At 38.7% G+C, this 15,401-nt stretch overlaps 1 protein-coding gene across 1 annotated transcript; it reads left to right on the forward strand.

The window, feature by feature from the left end:
* Window positions 1–602: 602 nt before the first annotated feature.
* Window positions 603–14,977, forward strand: LOC121872800 (structural maintenance of chromosomes protein 5-like). Its single transcript, XM_042375860.1, has 23 exons — window positions 603–739; window positions 2,105–2,246; window positions 2,605–2,675; window positions 2,862–2,946; window positions 3,760–3,889; window positions 4,249–4,372; window positions 4,803–4,908; window positions 5,283–5,423; window positions 5,668–5,869; window positions 6,568–6,728; window positions 7,222–7,347; window positions 7,627–7,832; window positions 8,316–8,470; window positions 8,986–9,136; window positions 9,364–9,480; window positions 10,159–10,267; window positions 10,805–10,981; window positions 11,352–11,471; window positions 11,906–12,004; window positions 12,153–12,268; window positions 12,601–12,892; window positions 13,261–13,356; window positions 14,213–14,977. Exons 1-23 carry the CDS (start codon window positions 675–677, stop codon window positions 14,366–14,368), a joined length of 3,147 nt encoding a protein of 1,048 aa, XP_042231794.1. The 5' UTR covers window positions 603–674; the 3' UTR covers window positions 14,369–14,977.
* The last annotated feature ends 424 nt before the right edge of the window (window positions 14,978–15,401 follow it).

Genomic DNA, 15,401 nt, shown 5'->3' on the forward strand with positions numbered 1-15,401 from the left:
GAGCATCCTGCTTCTAGCGACAGCCGCGCTCCTCCTCCGCGCTGCCTGGCGGTCCTCGCTCCCGCCGGCGAGCATGGCGACCCACAAGCTGGTCCTCCTCTGAGCATCCTCACCCACCAGCTCTCTCTTCTTCTAGCTACAGCCGCAGCAAGCAACACCTCCTCCTCCGCCGCTGCCTGGCGGTCCTCGCTCCCGCCGGCGAGCATGGCGACCCACAGGCTGGTCCTCCTCTGAGCACCCTCACCAACCAGCTCTCTCTACATCACGCTAGTAACCATGCTGCCTTCCCAGCACCAAGCTGCATTGTACATCCAATACAACATGTATATAGAGAGCACATTGTGAGTTTCCTCTCTCCATCCCATCCTGAGTGAGAACCCAAATAACGTACCCCACAACCTCTCTCTTTATAGTCTCTACTGTCTTCCCTGTTGGTACAGTATAATATTAATCGGCAATTTATATCTATACTACTACAATCAGACATTTTTGTACCTGGGTCATTATATAACATTTAAATATTTAATATCTATATAGCTGTGATATTTATCTTAGGCTCGTGATACATTACCAATAACTTTAGGCTCGTTGTCGTGTAAACACTGTTCGACCGCCCGAGACGAGTTATGTTCATCACTCTCTAAGGTTTAGTTTTATTAAATTAGAAATACACAATGACGAACCCAGACAGTCGGTTTAAGGCTGGTAATATATGCAGGATATACGTCAAGGACTTCTTGTGAGTATAAGACAAAATACCTACCTGAGAGTTACATGTGGGAGCCACGAATTACCCATTAGTACCCAAATGTATAGCAAATAAGGGTAAAATCTTAACGAATATCTGTTATACATACACAAAACAGGTTTAATAATATTTTTAGTGTAATTTTGTAAACATAATTTGTAAGATGAAATAATAAACAGCGAAAAACTCTCAGTATTGGAGAACTCTAAATTCCAAAGAGTTCGTGAACAAAGGAGATAACTCAGACCCATGGTGATGCACTTCGCTAACTGAACGAAAAGTAAATCCTACGACTATGTTAAATACCCCAAAGTAACAGAAACATCTGTAATTATATCTCCATTTTGGATAGGTGCCTCTTTGGAATTTAGCGTTTTTCACTAAGAGGCACATATTTTTAACTCGTTTCGTAACCACTGTTTTACCCCTTTCGTCCCCCATTCATTTCCATCATCAATACACGAAAATAACTGTTGCTTGGGATAGAAAAAAAATGTTCTGTGATTCTGTTCTGTTTGTTTACCAACTTTCAATCGTTTTCTTTTTAAACAATTAATATTCATGTATGGTAATAACACAATAATTCTCGAGTTGTCTGTATACACGTGTAATTTCTATCCCGGTAAAATAATAACTTACAGTTGATGACGAAACGGATTTGATATTGGTGACGATTTGGGGTTTCGGTGACAGACCGGGTCGGTGATGGTGATGATAATATGGCATGTAATTGTGTAGCCGCCTCACCACCCTGTAGAGCCCAGGAGGTGAGGCTGGGCTCTGGGTCAATATAGAGTACAGAAGAAGACATAATTGACTGTTGGATTTTGTGTTTAATGATAATTTCAGACAAAAAAGACGACTTTCTTCTAAGATACTTTTAGCCAAATATTGTGAGTTGAAAATCAGAAGACTACTAGAAAAGGTATTATAGCATTTGTTGCCACTGACTGAATCTTGGGAATTTTATCTTTGCAGTCAATAGATAAGACAATTGTAAGACTGATGTTTCCCTCGCAACTGACCAAGAACCGAGATATTAACATTCCCATGTTATCCGAAAGTAAAATAATACCTAAATATGACCTTTATTTGCATAATGATGGATATTTTTGGAGATATGACCACTCACACTAGCAACGACAGGTATTGTAGTACGTGGCCGTGTGTTTGTTTGGGATAGAAAAAACAATTCTGAAAATGTTATTCCTTTCCATGAGGTACTGATCAGATGGTATTCTTTATTACTGCTTGACACATTATAGGGGAAGATGCCACCCTGGTTGAGTTGGGTGTTTGGTTGAAAAGTTTAGGTTTTGCCTCCTCTGATTCTCTGGGATTGATCTGACTTTACAGAACGTTTGATGAGATTGAGGTGCGACCGAACCCCCATCTCAATTTCATCATTGGCCCTAACGGCACTGGAAAGTCGACCATCTTGTGTGCCATCTGCATATGTCTTGGAGGGAAACCATCTATTACTGGTAGAGGCAAGGAGGTGAGTTAACACATACTATAGGTAATTTTACAAAACCACTTGTGTGTTATTTTCAACTTTAATAATTTACATTAAGAAAAATTCTACACATTAAAGAATAACTAATGAGTTGTGTTTTGCTACAATCTCCATATTTCAAAACTTTTATGTGATATTCAGTCTCTGAATTTCAAGACCTCAAGAATCTCAAATTTAATCACACTGTTACCTCTAATATGGCAGTGGAGGAGTTAGGGGCTGTGGGTTAGTTTGGTATGTTAGGTTGGGGGTCAGGGCTGGTTACTCTATCTTGGCGCATTGATTGGAATACACGCTCAATCTTAACGTAAATTCGGTTGCTGATGTATAATAATTCCAGGTATCAGACTACGTGAAGCATGGGAAGACCTCGGCCATCCTTGAGACGGAGATATACGTAGAAGGCAATAAGTGAGTATATCTGCGCGCACACACACTAATACACTGTGACCTTAGCCTTTATGACATTCTGAAGTGTGGTTAAGTCAAGGTTTACTGCATGTTCTCTTGTTTCCTAACTTCTTATTGTTCAATACTGTACTATAGTTTTCTGTTGTGGTGTATGTAATATCATAAGTGAACTTTGTCTCCTTTCAGAACAAATATTATCATCAGGCGGGAGTTTGACCGCAAAAAGAAATCAACATGGTTCCTGCAGGGGACGGAGGTGTTGAAGAAAGTGGTGAGATGTAATTCTTGTCACTAATATCCATACTTGGAGATATTTCTCTATTGTGTGATAATTAAGTTTTTGTGCCTACTATGATAGGAATTTTATAACTGAATATAGGTAAATAATCATTATGATTGAAAACACTCGCTAATATATTCTGGTGTTTTCTAGATGAAGTGAGGGAGATCTTAGGTGAGTGTAGTAAACAGTATGTAGCAGCATATATTATACTTTCCTTTCTTTTTCTGCTCCTAGTACTGTAGGATATAACACTAAAATTGGTCACAATACAAAGCACCCTGAACTGTGACCGCAGCCCAAGTGAAACTAATAACATAACAAAGCGAAGAGTTTCAGTGAGGCCATGGCAGTGAGCAGCTCCAGCACAGATACAGTATTTCTGAACATATGTACATAAGATTTGGTACCAATTTAAAATGTTCATATCTGTGAATGTATATACTGTATATTGAACTAACAGTAACTCTTGTGTACAGGGGTCTCGCTGTACTAAATAAAATTGTCTGATGTTTGCCAAATAAAATATTAAGAGTGGCATCTTATAGTGAAGGGGTTAAGCGGGAGCTGACTGTATAGTGACTGAGATGAGTGGAAACGTGCTCAGGACACAGCCGAGGTGAAGGACAGAGTTTGGGAGAAGATGGCATTAATGGCTGTACACATGTAACTTTTTACTTCTTTTTCATGATCTATCTTTCAAATAAAATTATAAAAGTAGTTTAGAATAGTTGTGTGTGTGTGAGGTACTAGTGGTCATAATATTAACAAGTAATAACTACGTTAATTGTCTTATGATTACAGATAGAATCAAAGATTGCATCACTTAACATCCAGGTCGACAACTTGTGCCAGTTCCTCCCCCAGGACAGAGTTGCCAACTTTGCCAAGATGAACCGAATTGAATTACTGGAAGCAACAGAGAAGGCTGTGGGTACGTATGTTGGTCTTGTGTTGCTGCAACAATTTTTCCAGACTCCTTCAGTCACTCAAAATGTCGACAGGGGAGGTGTTAGTGTACAGTATTTGGAATAAAACAGAAGGTTGCATACACAGCATCTTCCAGTAACACTTCACTGTTCCTCCATGGACACGCTATAATAAACAATGCCGTCACAAGTTTTACACTGAATGAGATAACAGTATGTATGATGAAACAGAGCCAGTCAGTTAAGGAACTTTAAATGACAAGTGAACAAAGATTACATCATTTAGGATCTCTTCATAAGTTGTCATGTACTGTGTGAACCTCATGTTGACGTGCTAACACTATTACCAATTTTATTGTCTCAGGTGATACCAGTCTCTTTGAACAACATGACCTCCTTCTTAGCAGTGGCCACAGAATGCGTGACTTACGGGCAAAACTTAAAAAATTAGAGTCAGAGCTAGACACGGCTATTAAAAGAAATGCTGGGTGAGTTTTTACATTAATTTTTGTCTTATATTCCACATTACTACCCTTAGTGTGGGCGACAGTTTGTGTAAGATATAAATGCCCAGCTGATGTCAGTCTCATGCCCTCCACACTGTTAACCGCCTGCCTTCACCACTCTTCACTGTCAACCTCCTGCTGCCCACCATTACTGACCAGTGACTGTAAAAAAGTCTTTGTTGTGTTGTTGCTCTGGAAACTACATACAGTATAAACTAGTTTTCTTATATTTAGTATTTATGCCAATTGGATTTAACTTTGCCCCCTCCATAGCTCAGAATAGTTAGGATATTTTGCATTTTACTTTGATGACTGTTGTGTTAAGAAGAGATTCTACCTGGGACACCTTCTGTGGCTGAGTAATGACATTTGTGCTGTAAAATAATAGAAACTAAACCAATCATTTCTACAGGTTGAAGGATGCAGTTAAAAACCACGAGACCAAGAATGATCTCGACAAACGCATCGAGAAACTGAAAAAAATGCAACTGTGGTTCCTCTATGACGAGAAACGGAAGGTTAGTTTAAAGACTTCTTGGTCACCCCATATGGACTTGTACAGTAACATTGCATTTATAGTTTTTGAAGGTGAACTCTGATCGGCCTTTTCACTTCACCTGTACATCTCATCTACTTTTTTTTTCTTCTGTAAAACTTCAATAAATTTTCCTTCAATATTCTTGAAAATCATGGTTAAGGCCTCATGGACCCCTTGTTAAGGAATTCATTTTGTGGTGTGTGGTCTTCAGTTATTATGTTGTTTACTGAACAAAATTAACAAATACAATACCCCAGATTAAACTGTTAAAATTAAAGTTTTAACAAGTTTTCCAGGGAATAATTTTTCACCCACCAGCATCTTTTCATCACTGTAGTGTTTGTGTGTTTTCAGAAGCATACTGAGGTTAGGGAGGACCGTGAACAGTTACGGATCAGGCTGGAAAACAAACGCAAAGACTTGGATCCATCTCACAACAAAATAGCACAGAAAAAGACCATGGTGCATGACCTCAAGAAACTGATACGTGAGAAGGTAATACAACTTTCCTTTTTCTAACATAACACTGGTCTAAGGCAACTCTGTATGATAAGACAGTCTACACAGTGAAGATCAGATTCCAAAGGACTCTAATTTATGGCTATGTGTAATAATAATAATATACAATTTATTTAAAAGCATAGCAGATGTATGTATGTATGTATATATGTGGCCAGCACCATAGTAATGAGCCATGAATTGAAAATGACTAAAGATCTTTTTTGTCTTTTTATCTAAGGTCGATGAAGTGGAGAAGAAAGAGGCCATGGATGAAAATTTTGAGTTCCAATATGAAACATTTGAAGAGTACATGCAGGATGTCCACAGGGAGTTCACCGCCACGAAGCAAGAGGAGGAACAGCGCGAACGAGAACTGGTCGACTTGTGCAGACAGATGGATGTACTTAATGGGCAGTTGCAGAACCTCCCGGAGATAGACGGTTAGGCTCGTTGCCATCTGTCTTATTGTACCCACTCACAGCAGTTATGGGGGTGGGAGGGCCTCATAAACAGCTTATTTTAACGCCTCTTGTAAAATGGGTGTATAGTACTGTGGTATGGGGCCTTGTTTGTTCAGTTATGTGTATGTAAACTTTTCCTCAGCTGAATATGGCCAATGTTGTTCCCAAATTAAGAACACACTTCCATTTTTAGGTTTTGGGACTTTCATGCTATGGTTAACTTTAAATCTTTGATGACATTTAGTGTATGTTAGTTACAAAATCTGTAAGATACATAATACAAAAGACAAATACTGTATTGTACTTGAGGTTAATTTTGGATTATGTGGTGCAGCTACTATACTGTACTACTAGTAATAAGGGATTTTCAAGGGGCAGTCATCTGTCAGTTGCAACAGATGTTTTGTTAAGAACCTAAACAGTACAGTATCATGATATAGTAGTGTTGCTCTCATTCACCATAAGACAGGTACAGTAGTGTTAAAGGACCACAAAGGTTGAGATTTATTTGGTATTGCACACATAACAGCTTATCATTTGGCCTTCTTTAAATATCTAGAAAATGCGTACCATATTCATTCACTCTTTAGCTGCTCGGCCCTGGATAGAATAGCTGACAATATCATCCCCCAACTGTTACTAAAGATGGTTGAATGTGTTAATATATCTTGTGGTAGATGATCTGGCCACCATGAATCTGAAGAAGCTGACAGACAGGATTCAGGACGCTTCTCAGAATATTGCCAAGTTGCACAATAGACAACAAGAAGCCGTCATGGTGAAGCGGTCTGCCGAGCGAAGTATCTCTGCCTTTGAGCGGGAGTTAGCAAGCATCCAAGTGAGTAGAATAAATAATTTAGTGTTAACTCATTCTGTCGTGCAGTATATGATCAGTGGAGTAGTATTACCGGTATCATGAGCAGGTCCTAACCTCTTCATCAGTTTCACCTCTGGCCTTCACCAAACTATTCTTATCCTCACCCACACACCTTACAACTGTGGTAAATCAAAACAATCTAGATCAAACTTATCTTGATTACCATAAGATTTACTTCTAGTGGTGTAACTTTAATAATAATCGATACTAATTTTTAACCGTGAGCTCCACATTATAGGACTCTTTGTGTGTCTCTCAAGGGTAACTTCCCCCCAGACCCTCTATTTACTATTAGCTACGGCCCTTGCCAAACGTGGGAATTTTTCTAGAACATAATTGCCGTTGCTGGTGAGGGATTCCTGAATCGCATGTGTATAAACTGTTGTGTTTCCAAATACAAATGTTGTTTGAATTTTACTGATATGAAAATAACGATGGATGTATTACTGTGCAGGATGTCAGCCACCAACGCCTGGAGCTCCTTAACAAGAGGAACCCTGATGCTTACCTTGCTGCCCAGTGGCTCGAGAAAAACCAGGGTAGATTTGCTGCTCCTGTACACCTACCCATGTGCACCCTGGTATGTCACTCCCCTCCTCTTCCTTGCACTGTTCCTAAAACAAAACTCTCATAGATACAAAACCTTCAGTGAGTTGTGTAAGTGTTCTCTTCCCACATTTGTACACTAAAGAAATAATAACCAATTCATGCCAGGTATATGATGTAAATAGAAAACCTTTAGTTAAGCAAATAATTTTAGTTGCGATTTCTTTCAGCTTGAAGTGTAGAGCAACTGTAAGATTCAGAACCTCTTGAAAATCCTGCTCGGCGTCTTATACGTGTTTACTTTATTTTGCAGCTTAACGTGAAGGATCCCAAGTTTGCCAAATATGTAGAGAATCGAGTGAGTGGAAATGACCTGGTGTCGTTTGTGTGTGAAAACAAGGATGATATGAATCTTTTTAAAGAACTGATGGATAAACAGTCGATTCGTGTCAACATTGTGTACTCCACAGCGACCGATTTGACTCAGTTTAAACCCCAAGTACCCTTGGAAAACCTGAGGTGAGCTTAATAATAATAATATTTAGTTAGTAAAATTTTCATACAAGTTTACAATTGAATAGGCATGTATATAAACTATGCAGATATACAGGTCAGCATGAATCTGGACAGTGTAGATATACTTGACACGTGGGAGTATACAGTTCCCTATGTGCCGAGGCAGTGCAGGTATACAACAATGGTAAACAGTAAGACAATTTGATCAAAGATAGACAACAAAGCTCTCAGATGCTTATTTCAAGGAGGGTCCTTTGCTGAGGCTTGTACTTGGTCTCCAAACAAGGTATTAAAGTATTAGAGTTTGGGCCGGTACAGGCGTAAGGGGGATGAGTTGTTTACTTTCTCTTGAGTCGTGAAATATTGATCTGTTCTCCTCAGTAAATAGATGTCATATAATACTACGTTTAACATGGGAGTTTTTATCATTAAATTTCCCAGGATTTGTTTCATTCACATAATATCACATGAACCGGTATCTTGCAGGCAATTTGGGTTTCAGTGGTATATGCTGGACTGTATCGACGCTCCACCTGCCATACTGAGTTACTTGTGTCGTAACTATGATGTCCACCGCATACCCATAGCTGAGAAAGGGGACTATAGTGCCGTCCCTCCTGGGGTGACGTTCTTCTTTATGGGTGAGTCTCTCTCTCTCTCTCTCTATCTCTCTCTTTCTCTCCCCTGAATAAAATCATCTGGCATTAACCAAATTAAATATTAACATGGTGTCCAGTAGCAAAGAAGTTAAAGGTTTATAAATTAAAAAAAACAAAAATGTGCTTCATGTTCTTATATTTGTTTGTGATCTGTACAGTGTGTCCAACGTTTACTTTTTAGAGATGATTTGACCCGAATTCACATCCTCACTGTACAGTTCTTCTCAAATTTGTGTGTGTGTGTGAAGTAGTGATGTAATATTATAGACACAAATTGGGTTGGGTTAGGTTGGCTTATGTTAGGTTACATGAGTTAGTTATGTGGTTAGTTTGAATTATTATCCAGTGAATGTGTGGTATGTAGAACAGCACTGATTTTAGGCAGGCTTTCAGGTGTTAGGCAGTAAAGAACAACATCTTGAACATGGAAATAACTTTGTCATTGTGATTGACCTGACATGGATTAAGTTATCAAGCCTTAACTTTTCCTCCATCAGGTGATCAGCGGTATTCAAAAAGTAGGTCTCGCTATGACGGTGAATGGTCCACTACCATCTACCCTATAAGAAATGCTGAACTGTTGCACATCATACTCGACACTCAACGCATAGAACGAATCGAACAGGAAATCTCCAAAAATAAGGAATCGTGAGTTGTTTATCATTTGCCTTACTAATTATTCCATTGACATTGATAATATTTTAAAGCTTCATATGCATAAACATATTGATTCTTCTCATTTATTATCCCACACAACAATGGGACTACAGTGTGTTTAGTGTGTGTATATGTTGTTATAATTGTGGTGTGTATGTTGTTGTGTGTATGTGGTTTGTTTATGTAGTGCGTTTTAAGTTGCTTTATTTATATTGCAGAATAATAGAAGCTGAGCAGACCCTGGAAGAAGTGAAAAAGGTAGAAGTTGGTCTGCTTCGGAACCTGGAGGACTGGCGCAATGAGAAACGTGTCCTCCTCTGCCGCAGGGACGAAAAGTAAGATTTGTGCGCCTAGTTTTGAAATTATACGTCCCATGTTAACTTCACTTCTGGGGAAAGAAGCGGTGCAGCCTTTTCCGCTTGAATTTCCTGTGTTATGTGTTCTTACTTTTATTGAGAACAAAATCTGAGTTATGGGTATTTGATCGTGAAGTATTTGAAACTTAGCCTCTGTGTGGTAATAGGTAGGAATTATAACACTTATGACTTCCATTAGTGAGAAAGGTTTATCAGCAGTGAACTCTTTCTCTAGATTGGAATAGATTAAATTAGACTTACGTATTCCTCACTTTCCTTGTGTGTTTGACGGACTATATGGGAGGAAAGTCTATTACATCAAGAGTCCGTTATATGGAGGCTTCACTATTTGGTTATCTCTCCTTCTTGGCTACATTCAGCCATTATGTTATTCAATTGACTGCTGCATCATCCTGTTTACCTAATTTGCTTGCCATAACTCATGGGCTTCATCGTGGAGCGTTCAATCTTCTCTCGGCCTTAGAATGTGATTTCATTCACTCATTCATTCTGTATTAGTCAGAAATGTTCCTGGTGGGTGATTTGGTCTTCACTCTTTTACCTTGTTTGAAGTTGAGGATATAATATATTTAATTGTTCATGTGGTCGTGGTAACAGCTGCTTCACAAATACTTTACTGAACTATTTGTCTGGTAGGCTACAGCTTCTTCAGAGAATAAACCAGAAGAAAAACCAGATCATTCGCCGTAAACAGGGAGCTATTGACCTACAGGATGAGGAGAACAAGATGAAGGCCAAATTGGAGGTAAGGTGATGGCTCTTTATGTCGACTCCTCTCTAGGGGGAGATTAATAATGATATGATGGGCCTTGTTACACTGATGGGGTGGTGCAGGTGGTGTGGTTGCATGGAAAGAATGGTTTTTAAGGGAGGTGAGTGAGGTCGAAGATGAGCTGTAAGAATAAGAGAGAGTGTGTGTGTGTGTGTTGCTCTAAAGTGATGTACATTTGTGGCAGAAATTCTATCGACTTTGGACAATATAGAACATCTACGTGTGGGTTATAATTGTGATTAGTATTGTGTAGAGCTGGTGAATTCTGTTCTTCATTATAAATAACATCAGGATATAACTAAATCTGTAATACAAATTTTTTTGAGTAATGATAAAATTCAAATATTCCTTACCTACATAACCCTTTGATGAGACACATTGGTGCATGCAAACTAAATACACTCCAGAAATTCAGTCAGTGAGTGAATACTGCAGTAACTTGGCAGTACTGTACTTTAATAAATTCCGTGAAGGGTCACTATTAATCAGACACTGCTGGACATCTTACAGGAAACGGTGAAGAAAATGGTTGCTGTCACCATTGAGCGTGGAGAAGCCATAAAGAAGTCCGTGGAGGAGTGCCAAGAATATTATAAATTTGTGGGTAAAGTAAAGAGAGCAATGGCTGAAGTCCAAGCTATCGAAGAGCGTGTGGCAGCTTCAGAACAAGAACTGGCCAGCTTTGAGGTACAGTATCCTGTGAACTGTAAACTTAAGTAGAATTTTGTTGGTGATATTAAGTAATAGGTCTAAAGCTCATGTTCCATACAGTACAGTCCTCATCTCAGAACCTGTAGTAGACCCATAGCAGGGTACCTTGCATAAGTGCTTGTGTACAAAGACAAGATAACTTTGAGACTTAAATATATAGTTTTATGTTGTACGGCTGCCTCACTTAATATGTAACTTTATTTTATGCATTTTTGAAATGACTTGTGCATTCCATGTACAGTATAACCTTTATAATCTTCAGTGATGCTAAATGAAAAGATGGCTGAACTTTGTGTATCTTGATTGTTAATATATTTTCATAATTGGTTATTTGGTCGTCCTTCAGGAGATGCTGGAGAACAAGACACAAGAAGTAACTCAGTATAAGCTCGAGGCCCAGGGAGCACTGCAAAAGCTCTTCACGGCCCTCAAACTGAACAGCGTCAAGGAAGGTGTCCCAAAGGAGGTCTGAACTTTTTCATTGGTTTGTTGTTCAGTGTTGTAGATCTTGGTCAAATGTTCACTCCCTTCCATAATGTAGTAGTATTGACCCCAAACAAGATAAAACAGTCAGGGTAAGTGAGTTCGGAGGCTCGTCCCTGTGACTCGGTTTCACCATGGGGAGCAAACGTTTGTCCGTGCCTGTACCTTGTTGTAACCTGGTGTACCTTGGTGCAGTATGAGGAAGCTGCACTGTTAGTAAATAATTAACTTCGTGTTCAGGGTAAAACACAGTTAGACGAGGCTGCTCGTTGTCTCGAACATTTCATAATATAATTTTAGAATTTTTCATGAGTGGTATCAGGTAATCGCAATTAACCCGCTCGGGTGTGGAGAATGGCCACGAGACAATGATAACGATGATGGTCTGTCAATGTTTTCACTATTTTTTCCCCCCAGATACGTGAGCTAGTGAAGAACACCACCTTAGAAGAAACTGAAAAGAATCTGACTGAATTTGAGGCTCATCGTGACTGTCTCATCATCGCCAGTGACAGTGTAGGTGTTCTCATCATAACTGTACATCTTAAGACTAACTATGTACCTCTCATTACTTTATCATCTTGAACTGAAGAAAAGAAATATTTGTGTTGGAGATGATACATTGTGTACATTACAGTAAAGTTGCCACCATTTCATCCCATAGGAGGTAAAGGAATTTAATACACGCGAGGCAGAAGTACAAGTACTGCAGAAGAAGTTGGATAACACCCAGGTAGCTGCCGACAACCACCATCGGGAGCTTGAGGAGAGCAGACTCAGGTAAAGTGGGCAGCTACCTTAAGGGTTTGTTTATTTTGTGTTTTACTGTTGCAACTTTCCACAGAATGGATGAACAATTTGAAGATAAAACTTTTATGCATATTTTGAGTGTAAAATCTGTTTAAAAAAAGCATTTGAAAACCACTTACATACATACATCTATGTCTCAGTAGTGATGACTTCAGTTGGATTATTTCTTTTGGTGCTGATGTTCTATCAAATATTTTGTACCTGGTTTTGTTACATTACAGTATTTGTCTTGTAGATATTATTTTGAATTGTATTTATGGCATAAATTTTCATTGATGTACAAGTCCACAATTGTCTCTCAGGTGGCTGCCTCGCATCTCTGAACTGATTGAGAACATCGACAAGAGTTTCGCACAGTTCATGGGACGGTTAGGGTGCGCTGGAGAAATCTCGCTTGACAAAGGAGAAATGGAAGACGACTTCAGCAAGTATGGCATCATGATCAAGGTGCGGTTTCGAGACAACGACCGTCTTCGAGAATTGACCGCTCAGCATCAGTCCGGGGGTGAACGGGCCGTGTCCACAGCGCTGTATCTCCTCGCTCTCCAAAGCCTAACGTCTGTGCCTTTCCGCTGTGTGGATGAAATTAATCAGGTGCTGGGTTTATTTGCAGTGTTTTGTAAAATAATGGTGGAAGTAGATTTGGGGCAGCCCATTGTAGCTTGTAGAATTTGTTTCTATATTTTTCATGTAGATAGTTGGTCAGGTGATAGGATTTCAGTTCAGATATCCCAATTTTATTATATGTAACAAAATATACTGCTTATTTTGAGTAATGCTCCTTGATTAACACAGTCATAACATAAAGCATAGTTAGTATATCATTTACTTTCCACTGTTTCATTCATTGGTCTCTCTGTGTTTACTATATAATCTATGTTGTTCTCACTATCTGTACAATAAAGCCAACATTTTATTATGATTATCACTTGGATAATTGTTGTTTTGTGTTTATTCTCCAGGGTATGGACCCCATTAACGAGCGACAGATGTTGAACATGTTAATGGAAACTGTAGCATCAGAGTGTTCCAGCCAGTATTTCTTCGTCTCCCCCAAGGTGTGTTTTCATCCTCTTGTATCAACTAATGGTATTTCTTCTGTCCAAATATCACTCTGATTGATGTGTTTCTTACTCCACAAAAATGTGCCTACAACTGTATATACTGTATTATGTCTCACTTTATGGTCTGTTAAACAAGTCAGGAATACTTTTAGAGGCAAGAAGGAAAATAAATCCTTTCTCAGTTTTATTTACTATAACAGGTCCGTCCTTTAATAAATATTGAGTGTAAGAAATGATCTCTTGCATGTATAGTATTGTTTTGGGATGAGTGATAGGGTGTGTGTCTTCTTGTTTTGTCAGGATAAATACTCTATCTCATATCTTGTGCTCTGCTGTTATACTCTCTCCGCGTGACATCCCTTCCCCCCCTTCCCCGGGTCTTTTGATGTTCTCTGTATGTCATTGTGATTGAAACATTATGATTACATTTTATGACGGGGGTTAACGAGTGACCTGGTTTCCCCGTCCCCCTCTTCCTCAAGATAGTAATGTAAATTGACAGGAACTTACTGCATAAGATCATTACCCCATCCAGAAGAGATTTAAGTTGAATGATTCTACATAAAGAATTTCAACCCCTAATCACCGGATCACAGTGACGACGTCATTTCCTGGATTGAACCTTATTTGACTTGATGATGAAGTGGTGTTTGCAATAAGACATTATCTAATATTGTTTATCAGTATAGCACATCCTGTTAAACATATCTAAGCCCATTTGGCACGGATTAGAGCCTTTTCTTGTTAGGTTTTATCAGTGTGGATTGCATTGAACACTTGTTGCTTTATCATTTTATTGGATGTGGATGGATTGAGAAATTAATGAGTTACACTTTTTTTTCCCCAACAGCTGATTCCCGACATGATATATAATGATTATGTCAACGTGATGGTCGTGTTCAACAGCCAAACAATGCTGCCACACCGCAAGTTCAACCTGAAGAGACTCCTGAGAAAGAGAACAGAGACCAACAACAGACACAGCAGACAAAAAAGAGTCCGTTAGTACATCACATTCATATATTCTCTTACCATTCATTTTTTTTATATGGGATATGTCAGTTTCTTGGACTCCTTATTATGTTGGACAGTCCATTGCGACAATACTCTTGCCTGGGTGCTACATTACCCCTTTTTTTGTCGTCTGTATCTTTGTAACTTCAAACTGTATGGGGCTGTCACTTGTTAGAGAATGTTAAAAAATTACATTCATGCACATTATATATTTTTTTCTCACACTAAGCGGTATTTAAATACTGTAGTCGTAATGTGGTCATTAACAATACAGTACCTGGATCAATAGAAGAATCACTACCCTAGCTTATTTCACCTAAAGATTAGCCACCCTAATGCTAACCTAACCTAACCTGACCTAACCAAACAAAACTAAACCCAACTCAACCTATTCTAATCTAGTTTAATCTAATCTAATCTAGCCCAACCTGACCTGATACAACCCAACCCAACCTCACCTCACTCTGCTACTAAACACTTTCAGTACGGTGGTTAATCTTTAGGTAAAATAAGATGAGGTGGAGGTTCTTCAAGTGATCCATCTATTGTTAATAAATGATTGTACACTATTACTGTACTGTATAATAAACAGTGTAATGAGTGGATCATATATTTAACCTACCAGTGTATAAAAATAGACCTTGTGGCCTACCATGTCTATGAGGCAAACACTTATAAACAAAGATTATCATAGTCACCCCTCGACACATTTGTATTACTGTATCCCACATCTCTAATTCTCTACAATAAATCAATATGTAACTGACTTGATGATGTGTACATCAATTTCTACAATAACATTTTTCATTTTTTTAAGACTTTTTTATATTCAATAAAATAAGACAATTAACAGGGCATTTAATTACCTATATCACTCAATTAACAGAACATTTAATTACAGTGGTGTTGGTATTGGTGATACAAGTACAACTATGGTGGTGGTGATACAACTGTGGTGGTGATACAGTAATGGTGGTGATACAACTGTCGTGGTGGTGATACAACTATGGTGGTGGTGATACAAT

This window comes from Homarus americanus, unplaced genomic scaffold, assembly GCF_018991925.1.
Source record: "Homarus americanus isolate GMGI-L3 unplaced genomic scaffold, GMGI_Hamer_2.0 scaffold55640, whole genome shotgun sequence".
Lineage (NCBI taxonomy): Eukaryota > Metazoa > Arthropoda > Malacostraca > Decapoda > Nephropidae > Homarus > Homarus americanus.